The sequence below is a fragment of the Heterocephalus glaber genome, unplaced genomic scaffold (assembly GCF_053883595.1).
Source record: "Heterocephalus glaber isolate CG9 unplaced genomic scaffold, H.glaber_assembly_v1.0 deba00001442, whole genome shotgun sequence".
Classification (NCBI taxonomy): domain Eukaryota; kingdom Metazoa; phylum Chordata; class Mammalia; order Rodentia; family Bathyergidae; genus Heterocephalus; species Heterocephalus glaber.
This window is the reverse complement of record NW_028258296.1, coordinates 13,463,201-13,489,815: the sequence shown is the minus strand read 5'-3', so window position 1 is coordinate 13,489,815 and position 26,615 is coordinate 13,463,201. Positions and strand designations below refer to the sequence as shown.

At 40.4% G+C, this 26,615-nt stretch overlaps 1 protein-coding gene across 3 annotated transcripts in view; it reads left to right on the top strand.

The window, feature by feature from the left end:
* Positions 1 to 20,228: 20,228 nt before the first annotated feature.
* The window catches only part of Zzz3 (zinc finger ZZ-type containing 3), a 67,443-nt gene continuing 61,056 nt past the window's right edge, over positions 20,229 to 26,615 (top strand). For 2 of the 3 annotated variants that reach the window (XM_021255500.2, XM_087212925.1), the window contains exons 1-2: positions 20,229 to 20,335; positions 20,412 to 20,468. Coding sequence is in view for 1 of the 3 variants with exons in the window: in XM_021255502.2 (XP_021111161.1) it covers positions 21,980 to 22,002 (23 nt within the window). In the remaining 2 variants the exon portion in view is untranslated. Of the gene's footprint in view, positions 20,336 to 20,411; positions 20,469 to 21,849; positions 22,003 to 26,615 lie in introns of those variants that run through there. The other variant, XM_021255502.2, reaches the window with a different exon arrangement.

Here is a 26,615-nt window from a genome sequence, read left to right as displayed (position 1 = left end):
TGGTTTGTTTACAAACCACTAGACTCCCGTAGTCTGGCTGATTTAGCTATTAGACTTTAGATTTCATCTCTGGAGAAGGAAAACTGCCGATTTTGTAAGGAGCTTAATTCCAGCTGAAGGGCAAAACTGTAATGACTTTATAGCCAAGGGCAAAAGGCCCACAGACTTAGGAATGGTAAAGTGTGCAGCCTTAAATATTTCTGGATAAAACTTTGGCTTTCTTTTTTTTTTGGATACTGAGTCTGAGGAAATAGAGCCAATTCAAAGAAAATTTTGGGAACTATACAGAGGTTTTCCTTTTTCTATGGCAGTATGTTTTTTTTTTTTTGTACCGGGGATCAAGCTTGGGACCTTGTACTTTCGAGGCAGGCAGTGGAACCACTGAGCTAAATCCCTGGCCCTGCAGTATGTTTTTTGAAATTGGAAAAATAATGGAGTATTGTTACTTCCAAGTGCCTTCTGCAGGATGGTCTTTCAGATTTCCCCCGTTGCTGTATAACAGGCCATATTCAAATTAAATCTTTCACTTGGTGGTACATATTTATTTAAAAGTCCACTTTTAGAACACAGTCTTTGGTTTGCATATTTAGGACCAAAAGATTTCATTGAATTTGTAAATCACTGGGAAAATAAGATGATTTATGAATGTACAAACACACTTAGTATCTGAATCCTCTCAACTATTTGAATTAGATGCTGTTCTTTTTTTGAATTCTGGAGGATGTTGAAAGAAAAATAAAACTTGGTAGCAAGTTTTGTAATAACTAAGTTTGGCTCATTGATGTGGATCTTTAAAAATAAATTTTGTAGGGGGCATGGTGGCTGGCTCATACCTGTAATCCCAGCACTCAGAAGGCTGAGGCAGGAGGATTGCCATGAATTGGAGACCCGCCTGGTCTGCATAATGAATTCAAGGCTAGCCTGAACTGCATAGTGAGACCCTGTCTCAAAAAAAAAGAAAAAGAAAAAAAAATTATGTATTTAACATTGCAGTTTTTGCTGTAGAAGTTTTAGTTGTGTGTGTGTGCTTGTGTTTGTTTTTTGGTTGGTGGATGGAATCCAGGGCCTTGTTCTACTAGGAAGAGCTCTGCCTCTGAGCTGCATCCCCAGCCCATAGAAATATTTCTTGTCTGTATACTCTTATGGTTCTTTTTTTTGAGACAGGGTTTCACTATGCAGTACAGTCTGACCTTGAACTCACTGTGTAGCCCAGGCTGGCTTTGGACTCACAGCAGTCCTCCTGCCTCAGCCTCCTGAGTGCTAGGATTACAGGTGTATGCTGCTCTTAATGGTTCTTATCCACGTTAGATAAAGTATGTGTCATTTTTGCTTCTTAAAAAATTTAGTAGACCTGTGTTTTTTTGGGGGTTTTTTTGGTACCGGGGATCAAACTCAGGTCCTTGCGCTTGCGCAGCAGGCAGTGAAACCACTGAGCTAAATCCCCAGCCCTGTGGACCTGTGTTTTAAAGTAAATTTTGGAAATAACATGGTATTATTACTACTTACTACCATGTTTTATTTTTGTTATCTTTACAACAAGATTCTAAAACTTTTAAAGGTGAAGATCATGTTTGAAAAAAGATTTTTCTTATTCAAAAGTCTTTTTTTTTGTTTGTTTGTTTCTTTTGAGACAGGATCTTGCTATGTAGCCCAGGCTGGCCTCAGTCAAGGTAATCCTCTGGCCTCCACCTCCCTGGTGCTGGGCTACCATGCCCAGCTTTAGAAGTCATTTATTAAACCTCAGCTCTCCGGACTATAGCTGCGAACTCGGAGCAGCCTAAATAGATGTGGTGGAGAACATTCTCTCTGCTCCCCACCCACCCGTTAGAGTGTAGGACTTCCTGGCTTCACATTTCTGCTCTGGGGCTAGGGATTTAGCTCATTGGTTCTGGTGCCTGCCCCGAAAGGGCAAGGACCCGAGTTTGATCCCGGTACCAAACAAAACAAAACAAAAAAAACAGCACGTTTCTACTCTGAAAGCAAGGAGCACTGAGGCCCTGAGCAAGTTGCCTCTGTTTTCTCATCATTCAGATACAAGTGATAGTAGAGAGTGTATCATGAGGTAGTTTTGTGCATCAAGTGAGATAATGGGTGTTCTTGGAAAGTACCTGGCGTGGAGCTCACATCCCGTATGCCAGCTGTGGGTGCATTTGTGATTGATATTAGAGGGCTGAAAATCCTTAGATCTGGAGATACAGTGGGAAACAAGGGGACTGGAGGAGGCTCTTAGGGCATTGTGCCTGAGAGAGCAGTGATGAGGGAGTGTGGGTGAGGGAGGACACCTGATCCTCAGGAAAACTTCCTCGGGAAGGTGAGATGAGGCCTAGGATTCCATCCAGCTCCTGCCTTACTAGCGCTCTGACCTCAGGCAAGGTATTCTCAGTGTATCTCATCAGTGAACCAGGAGTTCTAATAGTACTTGTGATGAGTATGAAATGGGATATGAAAGGCTTGTGTACAGGGCCTTGAAATAGAAGTGCTTAAGCTGGGTGTGTTGGATGTTGGCTCCTACCTGTAATCCAGTACTGGAGAGGCTGAGGCAGGAGTATGGCTGGGAGCCAGGCCTACCTAGCAAGCCCCTGGTCTCACCCACCTCCCCAGGAAAGTGCTTAGTACGTTAGCAAATATTATGATATTAAGAATTGCTGTGAAACTGAGAATGAGGTTTATTTAGGTGACTAGGTGCTGAGGGGTGGGCATGAAAGGGTATTCTTTGCAGAAGAAACGTCAACAATAAACCTTACAAGATGAAAGGGAGTGCAGAAGATGGAAAATTTGGAGGACCAAGAGAAGTTTGAGGTTGGAGGCTTTGATGACAGAGACAAAACTGGAGAGGTTAAGGTAGGGCCACATTCTGAAGGGCTTTGCCTTGGAGTCGCTGAGGAGTTTCCAGAGAGCGCAGATGGGGTCAGAGGTGAGTGTGTGCCACAGTGGGGATAATGGCTGCCCCAGAGCAGATCTGATACCGAGGAGAAGACAGGGAGGGAGCTGATAGTGGTAAAAAGTCAAGAATCTTTAGAAAGTAGAACTGCAGCACTCCCGTTAAACTCTCTCTCTCATGCCCAGCCGCATAGTTTTTACCTGAAACACTTCTCCGGGGAACAGGAAGAGCTGGAGAAACAACCTAAAGGAAAGATGACAAAAAAGACCACGCCAGCCTGAGGGAGAATTTTTATCTCCTGAGTCCTTTGAGGGAAAGCAAGTTAAATTATCTTCACTCTTGTGCTGTGCTATAATTAAGTACCCATTACCTATCAAAAAACAAAACCAAAAAATGGTTCATGACTGAGTGGAGAATGAAAAAAAAATACACACACACACACACACACACACACACGCATACATATGCATGCAGGTTGTGTGACAGAGGGAGAGTAAATTGAAAAGGTTACTCCTGGGGTCTGGATGTGGAATATGTGGTACTGTGCTTTGAAGAGTCATTCATTTAGATGCAGAGTTGAAAAGACTAGGTATGAGGCTCAAGGGAAGGTGATGAAGTCAATTTTGAAAACATAGAATTTGAGGGTCTTACTGAGTGTGGCAAGCAGTTGGAGATACAGAACTGAGTTTCAAGAGAGACACAGACACTGTCGCTTAGATTTGGGGCCCATGAGCCTATGAAGTCGTGGAACAGTGATGAAGGAGCAGGGAGGGGAGGAAGACTGGACACGAGCTTGGAGAATACTGTACTGCCTGGGCAGGTTATAAACCTTTGATTTACTCCCTCACAGCCCCATGTCTAGTGTATCTGCGAATTTTGTTGGGCTTACCTTCAAAATCTAAATTGAAGTGGATATTTCTTATCTCTTCCCCTGATAACTTGCCAGTTATTTCTCCTGTGGCAATCATAGCTTTCCAGATTGCCTTCCATGATCCTACTCTAAATGCTCAGTGATACAGGACTGTGCGCAGAACTCAGTTCCTGGAAGAGGTGGCTGCTTCTGACCTGTGATTATAAGGGCAGGATCAATGTGAGGCAAGCAGAACAGGAAGGGAGAGGTGCCTGAGGCCAAGGTGAGAGTCCTGGGCTGTCCATTACTGCCCTTGGAGTGCTGGGAGAATATGTTCCTCTATATTTTGTGATAACTCATCAGGTAACCGATAGATTTGTGATTTGTGCATTTTTCTTTATATATACTGTACTTCAGTATGAATTTAAAAATTATAGAATGTTAAATTTTTTAAATTTTTTTAAATTGTTAAAATTAAAAAAATTCCAACTAAACTGAATTCCAGAGCTGTGAAATCAGGGCTCTCTTTTTTTTTTTTCTTGAGTGTCACAGATGATTCTGATTACTTACCTGTGGTTGAAAACCTCTGTGGAGATTGCAATTTAGAACTGGGAGGATTTAGGGTAGATTTAGGTGGAGATGAAAAGGCCAAGTACAATTTTTATCCCCATTAAAATGTTTAGCTTTTTAAAAACATAACATAAAGTTCTATTTATATAAAATTCAAAAACCAGCCAAAACTAATCTGCTGTTGAAAGTCAGGTGAGTCGGTTAAGGGGTAGAAATGGAAGAGAACAAAGGTGAATTCAGGGTGATCAATAATACTCATTATATGATTTACCCATTTCCTTAATATGTAACAAATCATTTCTTTTGGAGGGGGTATGGGGAATCGAACTCAGGACCTTGTGCTTGCCAGGCAGCTGCGGTGCCACTGAGCTACATTCCCAGCCCCACAAGTCAGTTTTTAAAGTACACAATATTTTTAAAAATCCATTCATTTTTGAGATGAAGAAACTAGGGCCTGGGGAAACTTTAACATACAGTGTAAGAGCACAATCATTTCCTACTGCCCAACTAGCTGGTGTGTGGTTTTGTTTTCCTCAGTGTGAGGTTGATCAGATGGTGTTATGGTTTGGGTCTAGATGTCCCCCCTCACCTACCGTGAGCCTGGCACAGGTGCCCAGCACCGAGATGGCAACATGTGCTGGCTTTGGTGAGTCCCGAGGTGTGATTGGATGCCATCTGCTGCCATGGCAAAGGGATGGTGATGGGTGCACTTCCTGGTCCTTGTTTGTGACCAGTAAAGGCAGTAGGCACAGGGCGTGTACCATTTCTTGGGCCTGTGGGGAGAGATGGTCCAAATCAGTGCCTCTTTGGTGTCCAGTTGGAGGGCATCTTTGCCATGCCCCCAGGGAGAAGCTGGGCTTTGAAGCGGTAGGTCGAGTCTCGGATGGCTTCTTGGTGCAGTGTCAGGAAATCTGCCCCTGTGCTCTCACCCTAGGGCGCTTCCAGGACCAGGCCTTCCCTTCCTGCTGCGCCACCCCTCAAGGACCACACCAGCGGTGGCAAAACCAGACACTCAGGAGCTACGTGTTTTCTGCCATATTGCACAGCAGCATAAAATATTTAGATTTTAAACTTGGATCCTTGGAAGTTTTATTTCTTGGACTTATTTTGGGATATCTTTATTGAGGAACAATTGGCTGCATTTAAGTTATTTACTTTGATGTTTTAGTATATGTAGTTTTTTTCCCACATGGGGTGGTCTTGTTGCCCAGACTAGCCACTAATTGGGCATGGTGGAGCTTACCTACTTTAATTCAGCTCTCTGGAGGCTGAGGTAGGAGGATTGCAATGATTTCAAAGCCAGTCTTGACTGCATCGCAGGACAATGTCTCAAAAAAACAACAAGAAAACTCCGAAAAACAAAGAGATTAGTCATGAATTTATGATCCTCCTGCTTTAGTCTCCTGAGTAGCAGGGATTGCAGGCTGATGTTTCTATATATGTATGTATACACTGCGCTACCTCCCTTACAAACAAGATTTGACACATCCTTCTGTCCGCATTTTCCTCCTGCCCTTTTCTGTTCTACTGCTGTTCTCTCCTACATCCCTTGGCAACCACTAAACCACTGATCTGCTTTCTGTCACAATAGGTGGGCGTTGATTGTTATGTAAATACCTTTCCTGAATTGTATATTTTTTGTTAATTACACGTTGTGAATTGTACTGAACCAATTTCATATAAATGTAAACCAGTCTTACAGTTTGGGGACAAAACACCACTTGGTCATGATGAATTACCACTCTATATGATGCTGGATTTGCTTTGTTAATAATTTGGTTAGAATATTCCATCTGGGTTTTATTGCTTTGTAATGTCTATGTCTGTTTTTAGAGTCAGTAATTCTTATTGCTGAGACACAGTACCCAATACCCACAACTTAAAAGAGGAAGACAGATCAGTGTGTAGAGGGTTCCCTCCACAGTTGGCTGGCTGCAAGGCGGGGAGGCATGGGAAAGAGAACAGCAGAGGATTGCTCACGGCATGGTGGCTTCTGGCAGGAAGCAGAGAGGGATGGGGGAGACAGACCCTTCCCCCAGTGACCATGCCCCCAGTGACCACCTCCTCCAACCAGGCTTCACCTTCCAACATCAGTGTAGCTGTGACTTATCAGTAGACTAACCCACAGGTGAGTCTCACGGCCCCATGATCCAGTCTACTCTTCAAAGCACATGAGGCTTTAGTGGAACATCTAGATAGGAACCATAGTTGAGAGCTCATAGGAGCTCATAGATTGAGTTGGAAGTGTTCCTTAGTTTTCTAGAAGAGTTTGGGTAGGATTGGTATTTCTTCCTTTATGTGTACTAAATAGTGTAGTCAGAATTCACCGGTGAAGTACCTGCAGGCTGGAGTTTATGGGTTATCTGTTTTTAATTATAATGTCAATGTTTTTCTCTCTGGCATGCTGGGGATCAAACCCAGGGCTATTCATGTAGGCAAGTTCTTTCCCACCAAGGTATGCCCGCAGACCTAACTTCAGTTTGTTAAACGATGTTTAAGGGATCCTTTTCTCAACAGGTGAGTTCTAAGAGGGTGTGGTTTTTCTGGAATTTATCCCTTTCACATAACTTGTTGGATTTATTGACATGAAGTGATTTGCCATATTCATTTATCTTTTAAAAATTGAGATATGCACATATTATAAAAATTCACTTTTTTTTCTTCTCTTTTTTTTGGGGCACTGGGGATTGAACTCAGAACTCAGGCCTTACACATTTTAGGGACTTGCTCTGCCACTGAGCTATGTCCCCAACCCTTTTTTACTTCTGAGCCTGGAGCCTCTCTGAGTTGCTAAGTTGTCCAGGTTGGGCTCAAACTTATGATCCTCCTGCTTCAGCTTCCCAGAGTGCTGGGATTATAGGCATGTGCCACCATGCCTAGGTAGTCAGTTAACTTTGAAAGGTATTAACAAACTAAGAGGAAAAGTGTTTATTTTTGTATTTGTTCTTACAGTTACTATTTGTGACGCTTTTCTTTCCTCTGATAGACCCAGATTTCTGTTGTAGTATGTTTTCCTTCTGTCTGAAGAACTTCCTTTAACATTTCTTATAATTCGTTATCTGTTGGTGATGGATTTTTAAAAAGACTTTAAACTTGGGACTGGCAGTACAGCTCAGTGGTAGAGCACTTGCTTAGCATGTATGAGGCCCTGGGTTTGGTTCTCACCATCATACACAGACACACTCTCTCTCTCTCTCTCTCTCTCTCTCTCTCTCTCTCTCTCTCTCTCTCTCTTTATATATATATATATATATATATTTTTTTGGTACCGGGGATCGAACTCGGGTCCTTGCACCTGCGCAGTACAGACTATATTTTTATTTCATCTCTTTTTTTTTTTTTTTGGTACCAGGGATTGAACTTGGGTCCTTGCGCTTGCGCAGCAGGCGCCAAAACCACTGAGCTAAATCCCCGACCCTATTTCATCTCATTTTTGAAAAGTATTTTCTCTGGATATGGAATTTTGGGTCAACAGTGACAGTACCTGGAAAATATACTTCCCCTGTGGTATTTCCTGTGGTATTTCCCATGAAACCTGTGGTGAGCCTTAGTCCTCTGCCACTGAACTGCATTCTGCCCTTTTTAAAATTTTATTTTGAGGGGCTGGGGATTTAGCTCAGTGGCGCTATGCTGCCTTGCAAGTGCAAGGTCCTGAGTTTGATCCCTGGTACCTCAAAAAAATAAAAAAAATTTACTTTGAGATAGTGTCTAAGTTGCCCAGGCTGGCTTTGAACTTCAGTCCTCCTGTCTATCTTCTGAGTAGCTTTTAAGACACTCTTTATTATTGATTTTAAGCAGTCTGATTGTGATGTGGCTCACTGTCTTGTGCTTGGGTTATTGAGTTACTTTGATCTGTGCATTTGTAATTAAGTTTGGGAAGTTTTGGCCCTTTTTTCCAACATTCCTTTTTTTTGCTTCTCAAGTCTTTTAGGAACTTCATTGTCAATGTGTTTAAACTTCATGGTGTTCTACAGCTCATTTATATATTTTTTTAATATTTAAGATTTTTATTTTTCATTAGTACATAATGCTTACATTCCTCATGGGAGGTTGGTGCACGTCTTAATTCTTTTTACCCCTCCCCCATCTCTTGGTCTACTTTTCTATTTGTAAAAATTTTTTCCCTGGTCTTGCTTTTCTCTGTGTTTTATTTTGGATGGTTTTTATTGCTGTTATTTATTGACCTTTTCTTTGAAGTATCTAATCTTGTTAATTCCAACCAATGTATTTTTCATCTCAAGCATTGCATTTTCCTTACTACAAAAGTCAGTTTGAGTTTGAAAAGAATATCTTCCACATCTCTACCTAAGGCAGGGATGTACTCAGCGGCACCACACCTGCCTGGCAAGCGCAAGGTCCTGAGTTCGGTTCTGATACCAGGGTGGGAAAAGTTTAATCTTTTTATCCACCTTTTTTTTGGTTTTTTTTTTTGTTGTTGTTACCGGGGATCGAACTCCAGTCCTTGCGCTTGCGAGGCAGGGGGTGGAACCATGGAGCTAAATCCCTGGCCCTTTTTTTTTGGTTTTTATTTGTTTTTTCTTCCCCTCCAGTACCAGGGATCGAACTCAGGACCTTGTGCTTTTGAGGCAGGCGCTGGTGCCACTGAGCCAAATCCCTGGCCCATGTTGGTTTGTTTTTTGAGATAAGTATCTGTGTTACCCAGGCAGGCCTTGAACTCAAGATCCTCCTGCCTCTGGCTCCTAAATAGCTGGGATTATGTGTGTGTGCTGCTGTGGCTGGTTTTTTCAACTGTAGTTAAAACTGACTTCATGTTTGTATCTAATAACTGACATATACAAGTCTGTTTTTGTTGATTGCTTTTTTTCATAACAAGTGGTATTTTCATGCTTCTTTGTGTTTCTGATAGCTTTTGTTTTGTTTTTGTTGGGTTTTTGTTTTGTTTTGTTTTTTGGTACTGGGGATCGAACTTGGGTCCTTGCGCTTGTGAGGCAGGCAGCGGAACCACTGAGCTAAATTCCCGGCCCCCTGTTTCTGATAGTTTTTGACTGTGTGTCTGGCGTTGTCATTCTTAACTGTTTGGTTACTGGGTGTTCCTGCATTCTCATAAATATTCTTTACTGTTTTTGTTGGTGGTGGTGCTGGGGATCAAGCCTAGGGCCTTACATATATATTCTTGAGCTCTGCTGTGGGTCACAGTTCCGTTCCTGGGAAACCACAGATAACCCCATTGTCCTCCTGAGCCCTGCTTTTTGTCATTGTTAGGTCAGAGCAGAGCAGGGTCCAGACCCCCGAGGCCGGGCCGCATCCCTGGTGTTGTGCTTGGCGCCCTCGCAGGAGCAGGTTTCCCTGCTCTACCTGGGCCATGGGGTCTCCTGGCTCTGTGTGTGGGGGGGGTCTGGGCCAGAGCTGGCTCGAAGCAGACAGTTGTTAAAATGTCAGGATGCCTGTGAGCCAGTTTATTAATAGAATTAAGTTGTATATGTTTATAATTAAGTTAATTACACTAAAAGGCAATTCTCAAAACTCCTTGCCTCCTAGTTATGTTACTGCATATTACTATTTTTTATGCACTCGTAATTTGCATCTGTTGTGTCCTTGTGATGGAAATGGCACTGTGTCATGTAGAGTGTGGGCTTCTATATACTCCCGCGCATGCAGATAGCGTGGTGGAGGTGAGCACACCACAGACATTGGCAACTTGGAAGTGGGAGCCATGTCCCACTCACCCTTCAGTTGTCACATCTTTCAGCGTATCTGCCCTTTGGGCGTCTTTCTCTTGAGCACTTACCTCCTCTCAGCTCACAGCTAAGGAGGAACCTTCACAGGTATTCTGAGATCTTGTTCGCCCTCTTTGCAGTGCTCACTGCTCTGCTTTTTTTTATTTGGTAAGAAAGCATGACCAAAAAAGCTGTGTTCTGGGGCCCGTGGCTGCTCCGGCCTCCCTGAATTCCCCACCCCAGTGTCTGCTCTCAGGGAGGCTGAGCTCACTCGGACCGCCCTCCATACTCCAGCTCAGACTGAACCCTCCAGGCAGTGAGCTCGGGCAGTTACGAATTGCCTTGGTCACTTTTTCATTAATTGCTGTCCTGTATTGTCTGGTTTTCGAACACTTTCATACATTTTTCTAGGTTTCAGCTGTTTCAGCTGAGTGTGTATCTCGTCCATTACTCTGTCTCTGCCGGAAGTGGCTGTCCCTTGGAAGACTATTAGATGGGAGGGTGATGTAGTAAGGCGTGGGTTTTATGTCACTCTGAGGGCTATGCATTTTAAAGGGACAAGGCTGAAAGTAGAGGGAATAACTAGAAGGCACGTGAGTCAGTTCAGCCTGGCTGAGTCTGATTTTCTGGGCCAGGTGGGCCCATAAATATCTTAACACACTAAGGTTTGGTAACAAACATGCTGAAGTACCACACAGATGTGATCACTTTCGTCTGAGCTTCACAGTAACCCTGAGCGGTAGGCAGGTGCCAGGTCCTTCAGTTTTTGGTGAAGAAGTAAGTGAAGGCAGAAGTGGGTTGCTGCTAGCCAGTTAATTATTGATTACACAGAATCATATTTCCATTTCCTCCCACCAGAGCTCTTCCTTGCTGTCTTTTTGTTGACTATAAAGTAGTCTTATTTCAAAAATCTATAGAAGATACTGAAACTGTGCCTTTGAATAATTAGGGAGCCAGGAAAATGTGGTATTTTTTGATCATGCTTTTTACCAAATAAAAATTCAGTTCAGCTTTTTATAGCAAGTAACTGTGAAAGATTGTCTAGGATAGGTGTTTGTATCGTTGGCCATTATCTTAATGCTTTTTATAACTGACTTTGAATGTTTCTTAGTTTCTTTTAAAATCATAATGTAATGCATAGTTTTTTCACTGACATAATCAGATAGGTACTAGATGAGTCTGTAGTGTATATAATCTTTCTTTTGAATTTTTTCCAAGCTTTTATAAAAAATACTACAAAAAAAGCCAGATGTGGTGGCACATGCCTGTAATTCCAGCTGCTCAGGTTGCTGAGATGAGAAGATTGCAAGTCCAAGGCCAGCCTTGGCTATTTAGTGGGACCTTGTCTAAAAATTTAAAAAAAGGCTTGCTTGGAATGAAGCTCAGTGGTAGAGTGCTTGTCTACATGCACATGGTCCTGGGTTCAGTCTCTAGTACCACACAAGACAAAACCGGAAAGAACGACAACAAAACTGCAAAATCTGCAGTATCTCATAATTTAGGATGCATTTGGATTGGACCTCACATTTTAGATTATGCTTGTGCCTCATAACTTTGTTGTATGACTGGATTGATGATGTTTCCTAGTGACATTTTCTGTGGGCTTTTGAAGCGATTTAATGAATCTGAGACTGTAATGTTGTGGACACAGTAGCACCGGCGTGTGCTGCAAGTGGTGGGAAGGATAATTCTTGTCCGTCAAGACTGGGTTTTAGATTTGCTGTTAATGCTTGAATAGTTGATGAATTTTTTTAGTATGTGAAAACAAACAAAGCTCTACAGCAAAGAATAAAAAGGCTTTAGGAATGGGACTTAGTTTTTTGTTTTGTGTTTTTTGGAGGTCAATACTGGGGATTGAGCCCCTCCCCCTCGGCATGGTTATTTTTAGAATTTTGAGTTAGCATCTTGCTAAATTGCCAGGACTCAGCTCAAAGATTCCCCCACCTCAGCCTTCCAGAGTGCTGGGATTAAAGCATATGCCACCCTGCCTGGCTTTTGTTTGCTTTTTTAAAAACAAAAGTATTAATTTTTTAAAACTTCAACTAAGCCACCATAGTTAAATAATTCAGTGAAGAACTGAGTATAACTCATCATGATTCAGAGTTATGCAGCTCCCCTGAGAGCACACAGCATATCTGTTGGCGTGCTGGCAGTGAGTGAGATGAAGAGCAGTGGAGGTGTTCTCAGAGCTCTGTCTAGTTTAATCTTCTTTCTTACCAGAGAAGTCACAATGTAGGCTTACTTAGATGTGTGTTTACATTTTTGTAGTATTACGGGTACTGGGGATTGAACTCAGGTCCTTTCCCTTTCCCCTTTTGGGGGGGGGCAGGTGGTGGAACCACTAAGCTAAAGCCCCTGCACTGTTTTGTTTTGTTTTTATGTTGGGGCAGGGTTTCCTAAAGTTAGCCAGGCGGGTCTCAAACTTGTGTCCTGCTTCAACCTCTTGAGGAGCTGGGATTACAGGTGTGTGCCACTGTGTCCTGTTGAAGGTTGACTGCTCTTAACAGATTTTATCCACAGAGCAATGTAAAGTTATCTGCATTTTTCATGTAGATTCCTCCTTTCTTGTTATCATGTAGGAAATTGGATTGGCATACCATAGGAATAATTTAAAGATCTATTCATAGGCTTCTTTCTTTGATATAGGTGATTGAACATTCTACAAGCTTGTCTTTTCTACTGATAAGCTAGTTAGTGGAAATGACCTAACGTTTGTTTTTTGAGAGGGGCTCTTGCTGTTGCCCAGGATATCCTTGAATTCTTGGGGATCAAATGATCTTCCTCCTTCAGCCTTCTGAGTAGTTGGGACTGTAGGTACACAGCACCACACCTAGTGACTTAAAGTTCTATGTAATATGTCGTGTCATGATTATAATGATGTGGATGTATTTCTCAGACTTGTCAGCAACCAAGTCCATGTTTTTAACAAGCTGATTTTTAATGAAGTTTGTGTATCTACAGATCTGTTTGTTTTTAGTTTTTGGTGGTAGGGATTGAACCTAGGGCTTTGTGCATGCCACACACACATTCCATTGCTCAATGTGCTTTAAATCACATTTATTTTCTGTTTACTTCTAAAATACCTTTGGCAAATTAGTCATATGGAGCCCATAGTCTAAGGTAAAAGATTACTTTAAACGATATCAAATGTGTGTTTTGTTTTTCTTTTTTTGGCGGTGCTGGGTGTCCCCATATGCTAGATAAGCAGTCTTCCACTGAGCTACACCTCATGATTTATTTTTACTTAATTCTTAAGGATTATATATTCCTTATTATTTTTATAAAACACTAAGAAGTGCTTTCCTATTAATATCTGTGTGGTTACAGACTTTTGGAAAATGAGATGTATCTATGTTGGTAATTGGTAAAGGAATCTCAGGTACTCTGCCAATTTGTAGAAATTTTAATTTAGAATGAAGTTTAGAAAACTTGTTTATGGGTAGTCTGTGCCAGACTCAAACTAATATTTAGTTGTTGGAAGCACTTGGAATACTTTCAGAGCTTCTGTTTTACTTTTTTTTTTTTTGGTTTTTAAAAATTATACCAGTTTCTCAGTATCCCTGACGTATTAGAGTTCCCAAGTGGCACAAAGATGTCACTATGAAGAGATTCTATTACCTGCTGTGTCTTCTTATCATAGGAGTAAATCTAGGAGCAAAAGTTAATTTCCTTCTTTAATTCTTTTTTTTTTTGGTATTAAATTCTTTTATTGGTACATTGTAGGTATACAACACAATTACATTTCTCATTGGGAATTGTACCTTTATATAATGCATCTTGGTTCTTATTTTTTCCCCATTCCTAGCCCTTCCTTCACGCCCTCCACCCTTCCCTATTTACAAAGACTTTATTTCCATTTTTTCCATTTCTCATCATTTTTTCCTTTCCCTTCTTTCCTTTCCCCTGCGCCTCCCACTACCCCTACCCCTTTGGACCTTTTATTCCTATTTTACATTATCGATTATTCATTCTAATCATTGGTACATTTTAGGTATACAATATAATGACATTCATCATTGGAAATTTGCACCTTTACATAGTCTTTCTTGGTTCTTGTTTTTCACCCTTGCCCAGCCCTCCCTTCAACCCCTCCAGACCTCCCTATTTACAAAGATTTTGTTCCTATTTTTCCATTTTCTCATATTAATCCCATTCCCTTCTATCCTTTCCCCTAGCCCTCCCACTTCCTTCCCCTTTGCCCCTTTTCTTCCTATTTCACGTGACCTGTTATACATTTAGTCCTTATTTACACTTTCAGTTTCTCACACCAGAGAAACTATTCGGTATTTACACATCTGTGTCCTATTTATTTCACTTAAGAGTATTGCCTCAATGTGCATCCACTTAGCTATAAATGTCTCTAATTTCTCATTTTTTATGGTTGAGTATTACTCCATTTTATAAAAAAAACACATTTTCTTTATCCAGTCTCCAGTTGATGGCATTTGGGCTGTTTCCAAGTTTTAGCTATTACAAACTGCGCTGCAATGAACATGGGTGCACATATATCACTGTGGTATGATTCTTTTAATTCTTTGGGGAAGATCCTCAGCAGTGGAATAGTGGGGTCAAATGGGATTTCTAGTCCTAGTTCTTTGAGGTATCTCCATACTGATTTCCACAGTGCTTGCACCAGTCTACACTCCCACCAGCAGTGCAGCAGGGTTCCTCTTTCCCCACAGCCCCGCCAGCATTTGTTATTGGTTGATTTCATGATAGCAGCCATTCTTTCTGGAGTGAAGTGGAATCTCAGCGTTGTTTTCATTTGCATCTCTCCAGTGACCAGTGATGTTGAACATTTTTTCATGTATTTATTTGCTATTTCTACTTCTTTGTGTGAGAAATGTCTCTTCATTTCAGATGCCCATTTTTGGATTGGGTCTTTAAATTTGGGAGGTCTGATCTTTTTAAGTTCTTTATAGATTCGAGATGGTAGACCTTTGTCTGAGGAAGAGCAGGTGATTTTTTCCCACATTGTGGGTTGTCTCTTCACACTGCTGGTGGTTTCTCTTGCTGTGCAGAAGCTTTTTAATAAGAAGAGATCCCATTTGTTGATTGTTTGTGCTAGTTCACGGGCAACTGAGGTTTTGTTCATAAAATCTTTTCCTACACTGATGTCTTCAAGGGTTCTACCTAACCTCTGTTCCAACTGGTTCAGAGTTTCTATTTTAATATTTAGATCTTTAATCCATTTTGATTTTAGTTTAGTGCATGGTGAGAGATACAGGTCTAGTTTTAATCTTTGGCAAGTTGAAGCCCAATTTTTCCAGCACCATTTATCAAAGAGGCTATCTTTCCTCCAGTGAGGGTGTTTGGCTCCTTTGTCGAAGATGAGATGGCTGAGTGTGTCTGGAGTTGTTTCTGCATCTTCTGATCTGTTCCACAGGTCCTCAAGACTGTTTCTTTGCCAGTACCATGCTGTTTTTATCACAGTAGCTTTGTAGTAGAGTTGCAGGTTGGGGATTGTGATACCCCCTGCCATGTCTCTGTTACCTAGAATTGCTTTTGCTATTCTGGTCTCTTCTTGCTCCAAATGAATTTTTGGATTGTTTTCTCGAGGTCTATGAAGTATGCTGCTGGGATCTCAATTGGAATTGCATTAAATCTATATAGCAGTTTTGGAAGTATGGCCATTTTCACTATATTAATCCTTTCTACCCAAGGAGCAGGGGATGTCTGTCCATTTTCTGATATCATCTTCAATCTCCCTTTTCAGAGTGCCATAGTTTTCAGAGAAGAGGTCTTTGATTTCTTTCGTTAGGATGATTCCTAGGTATTTCCGTTTTTTGGATGCTATTGTGAAAGGAATTATTTGCCCTATTTCTCTCTCAGTGAGTCTGTCGTTCTTATAGAGGAAAGCTATTGATTTTTGTGTGTTGACCTTGTAACCAGCTACTTTACTGAATTTGGTTATTAAGTCTGGAAGACTTTTGGTAGAGTTCTTGGGGTCTTCTATATAGACTATCATGTCATCTGCAAATAATGACAATTTGACTTCTTCATTTTCTATCTTTATTCCTTTTATTTCTTTCTCTTGTCTAATTGCCGTGGCTAATGTTTCCAGAACTATATTGAACAAGAGTGGTGATAGTGGACATCCTTGTCTTGTTCCTGATTTTAGTGTGAAGGATTTCAGTTTTTGACCATTTAGTACGATACTGGCTGTTGGTTTTTCATAGATGGCTTCTATCAGTTTGAGGTAGAGACCATCTATTCCACTTTTTTGTAGGGTTTTTATCATAAATGCATGTTGGATTTTGTCAAATGCTTTTTCTGTGTCTATGGAGATAATCATATGGTTTTTGTCCTTGGCTCTATTGATACAGTGTATTACATTGATTTGTGTATATTGAACCATCCCTGCATGCCTGGGATGAATCCCACTTGATCAGGGTGTATGATCTTCTTGATGATCTTCTGCATTCTGTTTGCCATTATCTTATTAAGGATTTTTGCATCTATGTTCATTAGTGAGATTGGCCTATAGTTCTCTTTTTCAGTTGAGTCTTTCTCTGCTTTGGGGATCAAGGTGATGCTTGCTTCCAGGAATGAATTTGGGAGTATTGCTTCCCTTTCAATTTCATTGAAGAGTTTAAACAGTAGTGGCAGCAGTTCCTCTCTAAATGTCTTGTAGAATTCAGCAGTGAAGCCATCAGGGCCCTGGCTTTTCTTAGGTGATAAGTTTTTAATAAAGTTTTCAATTTCATTGGTTGATATTGGGTTGTTCAGAAGTTTTAGGTCTTCTTCATTCAACTTTGGTAATTCATATGTATCTAGGAATCTGTCCATTTCTTCTGTGTTGTCCATCTTATTGGCGTATAGGTTCTGGAAGTAGGTATTGATGATCCTCTGGATTTCTGCTGGGGCTGTTGTAGTTTCACCCTTTTCATTCCTAATTGCATGGATTTGGGCCTTTTCTTTCCTTTTTCTGACAAGGTTGACTACAGGTTTATCAATTTTGTTGATTCTTTCAAAGAACCAACTCTTGGCTTCATTGATTTTTTGTATTGTTCTCTTAGTCTCCATTGCATTGATTTCTCCTCTGATCTTTGTAATTTCTTCCCTTGTATGAGCTTTGGGGTTGTCCTGCTCTTCTTTTTCTAGAAGCTTGAGGTTCAGCATCAGGTTGTTTAATTGGGCTCGCTCTGTTTTCCTAATATGCATATTCACTGCTATGAATTTCCCTTGTAAGACTGCTTTCATTGTGTCCCATAGATTCTGATGTGTTGTATTGTCATTGTCATTTAATTGAAGGAACTGTCTGATTTCTTTAATTTCCTCTGTGACCCATTGGTTATTCAGAAGTGTTGTTCAATTTCCATGTGTTTATGAAATGTTTCGAGTTTCTTTTGCTATGGATCTCCAATTTCATCACACTATGGTCTGATAATATACAGGGGATAACTTCAGTTCCGTTGCACTTACTTAAACATGTTCTATGTGTGAGTATGTGGTCTATTTTGGAGAATGACCCATGTGCAGCTGAGAAGACTGTGTATTCTGATTTTGTGGGGTGGAAGACTCTGTAAACATCTGTTAAGTTCATTTGTTCAAGAGTTCGATTGAGTTCTAGTATTTCATTACTTATTTTTAGTCCAGTTGATCTATCTATTTGTGACAGTGGGGTGTTGAGGTCCCCCACTACAATTGTATTAGTGCATACATGGCTTTTCATGTCCGTTAGTATTTGTTTTATATAGTTGGGTGCACTAGTGTTTGGTGCATAGATATTTATGATTGTCATCTCTTCCTCTTGGGTTCTTCCCTTTACAAGGATGTAGTGTCCTTCTTCATCTCTCTTAATTAGTGTTGGTTTGAAATCTACTTGATCTGCCAAGAGGATAGCTACTCCTGCTTTTTTTCAGGTTCCTGTCACATGCAGTATTGTTTTCCACCCTTTAACTTTCAGTCTGTGAGTTTCCTTTTGAATGAAGTGTGTTTCTTGTATGCAGCATATTGTTGGGTTTTGGTTCTTGACCCATTCTGCCAGCCTATTTCTTTTGATTGGTGAATTGAGACCATTAACGTTGATGGTTATAACTGAAACGTATTGACTTGTCATTGCCATGCCTTTTTCTTTTTGTTGGGTTCTCCCCCTTTCCATTTAATTTCTTGTCATGCCAGATGGGTTCATTCTGCTTTGCTTCCTGGGGTTGTGATCCTCAATGCCTGTTCCTAGGATATTGTGTAAAATTCTTTGGAGTGCTGGTTTGGTATTCACAAAGTTCCTAAGGTGCTCTTTGTCATGAAAGTATCTTATTTCTCCATCCATTTTGAAAGATAGTTTTGCAGGGTACATCAATCTGGGTTGGAGGCTGTTTTGTTTTAGGGCTTGGAATATGTCACTCCAAGCTCTTCTTGCCTTGATGGTTTGTGTTGAGAAGTCTGCTGTGATTCTGATGGGCTTTCCTTTGTATGTGATTTGTTTCTTTTCTCTGACTGCTTGGAGAACTTTGTTCTTCTGTTGTGTTTCTGGAATCTTAACAATTATATGCCTATGTGTAGATTTGTTTTGATCAAGGCTATTTGTAGTCGTATATGCCTCACTTATCTGTATGTCAAGCTCTTTTCCCCTGCTTGGGAAGTTTTCTGCCATTATTTCTGTGAAGAGATTTTTTATGTCATCTCCACTCTCTCCTGTTTCTTCATTGAGCCCAATCAGTGTTATGTTATTCTTTTTTGCACCATCTAGCAGCTGCTGGATTAATTTCTCATGTTCCCTTATAATTTTGAAGCAATTTTTCTTTTCCTGGTCACTAATTGCAATCTTATCTTCTATATCTGAAATTCTGTCCTCACACTGGCTCATTCTGCTGTGTAGACTTTCAGTGGAGTTTTTCATGTCCTGGAAATCTATTTGCATCTGTTTTATGGATTGCATTTGTTTCTTATGTTGGGATTCCATCATGTTCCTGAGCTCTTCTTTAGATTTATTAATCATGTCTTGTACTAGGGGCCAATTTCTCCTGTTATCTGAGAAATTATTTCTGATTTCATTTCTTCCAGATCCCCTTTTGTTGCCAGTTCAGTGGGTCTAGGTGGTTGAGTATCAGAGTGTTCCATCTCATTTCCCTTTGGGGTTGCTGTAGGTGATCTGGAAGTCTGGTTTTGAGACTTACTTACGTGTTTTCTCAGTTCGAGTGGGGCAGGGGTCTGTTAGCGCCTGCACGGATTACCTCCTCTGAGCTGGGAGAGGTGGGCCAGGGGCCAGGAGCAGCGGTAGGGATGGTGACCCAAAAGCCCTTTCCTGTGGGCTGGGAGCAGCCGGAGGGATGGTGGCCAGGAAACCCCTTCGTCTGGACCAGGACCAGTGGGATGGTGGCTCAAAAGCCCCTCCCTCTGGGCCGGGAGCGGTGGGAGGGATGGTGGCCTGGAAGCCCCTTTCTCTGGGCCAGGAGCAGCAGGACAGAACGTGGCCCAAAAGCCCTTTCCTCTGGGCTAGGTGCAGCTGGAGGGATGGTGACCGGGAAGCCCCTTCCTCTGGACCAGGAGCAGTGGGACGACGGCTCAGAAGCCCCTACCTCTGGGCCAGGAACAGTGGGACTTCGTACCTTGGTCTGGTGGTCTGGTGACGTCTGCGCCTTGGTAATGTCGAATCAGGTGGCTTGCCTGTCTGCAGTGGGGTGATTCGGTGTCTTCCGCGTGACTCAGGACCTCGGTAGGGCGTGCACAGACCTGCCTGTCTGCAGCGGGCTGATTCGGCGTGTGTTCCGCACGACTGGGGACCTGGGCAGGGTGTGGGCAGAACTGCCTGTCTGCAGTGGGGTGATTCGGCGTCTTCTGGGTGACTCAGGACCTCGGTAGGTCGTGCACAGACCTACCTGTCTGCAGCGGGCTGATTCGGCGTGTTCCGCGGGACTGGGGACCTCGGTAGGGTGTCTCCTTCTTTAATTCTTTTAAAAATTATTTTAAAGAAAGGAATTTAAGGAAGAATTTTTTTTCCCCTGTAGTGGGGATTGAACTCAGCACCTTGCGCTTACAAGGCAAGTGCGGCACCACTGAGCTAAATCCCCAGGCCAAGGTTTTTAAGAATTTTTAAGGATATTAACAAGTCATCCTGCTGTGAAGACAACATGTATCTCATAGCTCAATGTGTTATTACTTGTGAAATGTATTAGAAAATGAAGTGCACTGTACCGGTATTTAGGAGTATTGTCATTTTTTCCACAGATCTGTAAACAGCAGCACAGCCATGGTGACTATATTGTGGTTTCCCTTCACAGATTCCAAGTTGTGCTAGTACAACCATATAAATGATTAACACCTGAAGTCTCAGTGTAACATGGACGATATCAGTGATGACAGATAAATACAGACGCTTGGGAATCAGATACTAGGCGAAACACTTCCTAAAAGGTAAGAAAAAAATGTAATCTTAATTAAGGCCAAGTGGGATCTAGTTAGAAGTCGTTGACTGAAGTTTCTTTTTCAGGCCCTAAGAAACACATCTGCCGGAACCTGACCGTCTTAATACTGGTAGGACTCAGCCGTAAGTATCAGTTCTTCTGTGTACTGAATAGTCTCAGAGGACATTCCTGTGGTGAACCCTAATGAACTAGAGCAGTGATGTGCCTGGTTAGTGCTTGACAGTGCTAGAAAGTGTGCGTCCATGTCTGGCCAGAGACACATGTAGTTGTGAACCTTCCTAACTGCTGACGAGTGACACCACCATCGCGCACTGTATGTTGTACTCTTTTGCCACGTTTGCAAAAGCCCCAGGGTTGAGTACAAAGGAGACTTGGGGTCTTTGGTATAAAAAGAGGTAATTTTCAAGTCAAGGGTTACTTTTTGTGGGATCATGTTTTCACTGTGGTTCCCTTCCCTGTGTTAATGGAGAATTTTAAAAAGTACAGTTAAATGGTTATTTTTAAACATTTTCCCATTTTGTGAGGGTTTTTCTTTCAATGAATTTATAAGGAATATTTGGAAGAGGTTGCATCTATAGTAGATATTATTAGCCTCTGCCCCTGTGAAACTAATACCTTTATTTTCACTAGGCAGTAGCCCTAGTTTACAAGATTTGGTAATTTTATCAGTCTTTTCCTCACATAAATAGAGTCACCCTTAGGATATCTAGCTTTATGCTTGTAATAAAGTGATACTTTCTATTATAAATATCTGCTGGCCTTCTTTTTCAATACTTTTTCATTTGTACATAATAACCCGTTTAAGCCTGACAACACATTCTCTGAAAAGGATAACATAATACATTAGTAAAACTGTAATTAGACTGTTCCATGAATTGGAACAAAGAACAGTAATTAGATTGATTAAAATATCTGGTACTAAACCCAGAAAATCCTTGTTATTTTTGTCCTTTGAAAATCTATATGCCAAAAACAATAGAAATTTCCTTTAATAATTGAGTCTTCTAGCACTTTAGTAAGTACACGGTATGAGGATACCTGTAGTTAAGAAGACTTGGTTGATTCTTTGGTGTGAATAATCTAAAGGTTTTGTTGTTCAGTCCCCAGTTTTGCATACTTGGAGTCCAAAATTTGGGAAATGTTTTATAATAGAGATTATAAATACTGTTTTGAGACACTATATCAAAAGGAATCTTTAGATCACCTCAAAGAAATTCTTAGAGTGGACTCTAGAAAAGAACTGAATCATATTTTGACTGAAACTAATATGTAGTTGTTGGAAGCACTTGGTATACTTCCAGCTCTTCTGGTTTATTTTTGTTGGTTTTTAAAAATGTATACCAGTTTCTTAATACCCCTGAGGTTATTAGAGTTCCCAGTTATCACCAAAGATGTCACTATGAAGAGATTCTATTATCTGCTGTGTCTTATCATAGGAGTAAATCTATTAGCACAAGTTAATTTCCTTCTTTAATTCTTTTTTTTTATTATTTTATTTTAAAGAAAGGAATTTAAGAGTTTCTAGTATTCTCCATGGCTGAAGCTGAGAGTCTGAAACCCTGATGCTTAAGCTCTATTCTAGACATAGCTCCAACTCCTTCAGGATATAAGGAAAAGAGATAATATTTCCACAATGATAGATCTTTGGTTATACAGGTAAGTTGTTTAGTTTTGCAGTGGTGAAGACAACTATAGTTTGATTTTTTTTCTTTTTTTCCCTGATGAGGGAAGACTTATTTTCTGTTCTGTGTGTGGAAAATTGTGCAGTCTGGCTGGCTGTTTACAGGAGTGTGGTGCTCTAAGGAATGGGCTAGGAGTCTTGGAATGTAGACTTACGGGGCATGGACTAGAGATGAAGTATTTTTCTATTCATTCCCCGAAAAGGGGATAAATGTAATGACTGAGAATGTTGGAATCTCTAGACCATTAAACCTCATGACACCCTAGGTACTTAAAGGGACATCATGAAATCCCTTAACTTCTGTTTCTCTATTATCTTTTAAGTGTTATACATTCAGATCTGTCTGTCTGTCTACTTACCTAATTACCTCTCTCTCAATGGGGAAGGAAGAGGAAACCCTTTTATATCAGACAGTACATAAGAGTTTCTAGACTACAAAGAGGCGACTGTTAAGAACCTTAGGTTGAATTGCATGGGTTCCAGTTTTCACTCTCCTACTATTACTCTTATAGAGTGGTTATTACACAGCTGAAATAATTTGTCTTAAAAGAATTGTATGACAGGCATAGCCTGAATATTGTTAAACAGTTTATATTCTAGACAAGTAGAAAAAATAAACATATGGGTGACACTTCCCAGTTGCTCTTGTTCTTTTTTCCCTCTACTTTTTTTTTTTTACATTAAAGTACACCAGTATCATCATGACCAATTGTTCACTTAATAAAACTAAATATTATGATAGTAAATATCAACTAGAACATTGGTATTAATGGAGGATTGCCAAGTCCTCAATTCCCAAAATAAACTAACGCTTTTGTTGGTTATAGTAGGAGCAAAGGGTTATAGGCAGTGTTTTTTGAAATAGCTTTTTGAGATTTCTTTCTTTTAAGTAAAAGTTGCTAGAGCAGCATTTAGTTGTGGGCCTTTTGTGTTCAATGTTATTCCTTTTAGTCCTTAGTGACATTGATCTGCGGTGTGATCACAGGGACTGGGAATTTATGATCTGAAGCATAACTGATAATGTTCCAGAATTTCATAGTTAGACTTGGGTAAAAGTTGATTCAAGTTTTGGGGAAGGTTGGTAGGTCACTGCCAGACAAGGAGTGGGTACGGTGTAGGATTTGGTCTTCTCAGAGTGGCCAGGCTAAAGTTTAGTTAACCAGCCCTTCTCGGTGATGCCTTTCAGTGGGATGAAAATTTAACAAGGGTGGGAAGGCAATGTGTTTAATCCTAGCGATTGATCACATTCTCTTCCCTCTGTGTTCTAGGAAGTGCCATTGTTCATTAGTTGGTGGATAATGTAGGGAAAACATAGGTTTAATTGATAGTTGGGTTTTGGCCATATGAATATATTAACTAATGGTTTCCCTCAATTCTAAAACTAGAGTGTTTAAATTTCTATTTCCAGATGGGTGCTGGGCAAGGTTTTAACCATATGTCTCCTATTTAGTTAACTAGCAGGAGTATCTTCTTTTAATAGTGTGTAAATAAGTTCATTTCTATATCCTTGGCAGCTTAATATGTGGCAGGAATATAATTTTGTACTCCAAAGCTCTTCATTGAATTCTTCAGTAACTGTATTCGGCTAAAACGAGAAAAGCACTAGCTTTTGCCTGTAGTACTTCGCTGATAAGCATGGCAAGCCAGCGTTGAATCTTAATTGAAGTAATATAGACATTAAAAGTCCCTTTGTATAACTGAAGTTTGTGCTGAGTTTATCAGCTGAGTGTAGAAAATAAGTGTCTTTATATATTCTGATTGAAAACAGAAAAGATGAAAAGGCTAGAACAAGAAAAAAATCAGAGGACTGGTAAAATTTTAAGTCTAACCTTCATAATTGTAACTGATTACTCTAAATGTATATAACATTTTGATTTCAGTCAAGAGATTTTTGTTTTGTATTTTGAGACAGGGTCTCGCTGTGTAGTCCAAGTTGGCCTTGCACTCACCTCGCAGCCTAGGCTGGCCTTGAACCTGCAGTGATCTCCTGCCTCAGCCTCCCCGTCCTGAGTGCTGGCAAAAGATGTATAGTCCACTTTTTGTTGTTTCCCTAGCCAGAGGGATCATGGATTTATACTTTTTATTATTATTTTTAGGATCTAGCAAGGAATTAAAGGACAGAAGTAGATCTAATTTGGTTTAAAACTAGATGACTGTTGTATTACACTGCGTTTTAGAATAGTGTCTGAGGGCAGTGGGTTAGGGCAGTGCTTTTCCAACTCCAGCACATGCGAGTCACTTGGTAATTGGATTCTGTGGTCATCTGGCAAGGCCTGGCGCTCTGCATTTCTGTTTTTGGACTTGGGGGGCTTGAGACAGGATCTTGCTATGTAGCTCAGACTGGTCTCGAACTTGTGGCAGTCCTTCTGCCTCAGCCTCCTGAGTGCTGGCCTACAGGCCTATGTCACCACGCCTGACTCAGAATTTCTTTTTTTTTTCTCTCCCCATCCCCATCTCCTCCTCTCTTCTTTTTTTCTTTTTCTCTTTTTTGTTGTTCCTGGGGACCAAGCCAATGTATCCTTGCAAGTACACTCCCACTGAGCTGCCCCCTGCCTGCATTCTGCTTTTCTACGCTTCCTAGAGATGTCATAGTGGTGATTTCAGACTATACTTCAATGTTTGAAGTGCCAAAAGATGCTTATTTTAAGACAGACTTTATTTCAGTGTGGCTTAATAGGATTTGATAATCCTAAAACTTGGGCTTCATTGTAGTTGTTGAATAGAATAAACATATTTTTAGGGAGCAAAAGAAACAGAATCTTACATATTAATCAGTATTTTTGGTATTTTAATCACTGGAATGGTGAAGAAATAATATAGGCCCTCATTATAGATGGTATTTTATAGTGATTTATATACACATACATACATACACTTTACAAGTAATTCTGAGTACTAATAATAGTTTTGTTTCATCTGAAATTGTCTCTTTTTGGGAGGGTGTACTACAAAATAGATGTTTTGCATCTATTCAGATTGGTGTGGAAAGAAAATAAAGGGTTAGGAAGGCCTCTTGCTAGAATCGCTTGTTTTATGCCTTTAATTGGCTTTGTATTTTACAAAGTAAAGGTTAGAAGATGGTGTGTTTATAAAATACTGTTGATACCAGTCTTATGAAAACATAAACTATGAAAACAGATTTACATTAAAGATATTTACATGGGATTTTGTAGTTTATTTGCAAAATTATCTTATTTTCTTTGTGTATTTACATAGCTATTTAATATTTAACTTTCAATTTTAAGAGTTCCAGATTTGGGCACATAAAACAAATAAATTGCTTTTAGTACTTTCAGCTTATGTTCTGTAAAAATATTTAAGGTTTAACTTAAATTCATTGTAATTGAATGTAGAAATTTGTGGGATATTCAGTGTTTATTATACTGAATGAAAAGACTGTAATCTTGATGACAGGATATTAGCAAAAGAGAATCACATGTCAGAGATCCCTTTAATGAATCTCCAAACAGTGAAATTTTATTGTAAAAAACCATTTCTAAGTTCTGATTAATGTGTCGCATACTTATTGTTCACTTGATTCTAATTAAAATCTCCAGAACAAGTAAGTGTGCTTTTATTTAGGACTGGTTTTGTGAGTCTTGTAAAACTGTTAATTAAAAATTTAGAAGTAGGCCATACTCTGAAACAAAACTCAATTCAGTTTTCCAAGTTATGTACTTTCCAGGGTACTTGATCACTTAATTTGTCAGCAGGAGGAGAAGGGAGACAATTTCCGTTAATGTTTCTTGTCTGTCTGTGGTAGCACTTTGCTGTGTCTTTTGTAGTTCTACCTTTCTACTGTGAGATCCTTCTAGTTGAGGCAAAAGAGAGCTTGTGTTTGATGTGTAGGGGGAAGGAACAGAGTGGCATTTGGAGGGAGGCAGGAAGGAGGGAACCTGGGAAGTTGTGTCTTTGAGCCTCTATTGGCTTCATTCTCTAACTGACCTGTACCCCTTTGGAAATCAGGCAGTGAAATGGCCAAGTATCTTATGGAAGGAGGCCAAGCAGAAGAGGAGGAGGGTAATGGAGATATGAAATGTTAACAGTAGCTGCATTCTGCTTGATGGGGGAGACTTTGGAAAATATCATTAAATCTTTCAGTTGATCCAAATGGACCAGTCAGGGTATTTTTCAACATCCCTCCCATTTTTCTCTTAAAAACATGAAGCGTCTACACCAGAAAACCTGCTCATCTCTCAAAACCAGGCATTAAAACTGGCCCACACTGTACACATGAATTCTAAGAAGGGAAGGGTAGGATTATATGTGTATTTCTGATTTCTTGAATTTACATATTTGCTTCAAAGGCTTCTTTCCATTCTCTTCTGTCTATCCTCTGAGAGTGTTTCCCTTCACTTGCTGATTTATGCTTTGTTTCAAGAGACTGGGAAGTTTTTGCTTTGCTCTATCTTCTTCTTGGTCAGTAGAAGCTAGGACTGTGATTTCTATCCATCCTTCTACTGCAACCATAAGTTTTTGGATACTACATAGCTTGTTTTCAAGGGATTTGACCTGAAACTCAGTTTAGTAAGAGTGTATTAAAAAGAGCAGAGCCTGCCTTTCTGTCTTCCAGGAATGTTTTGAAAGG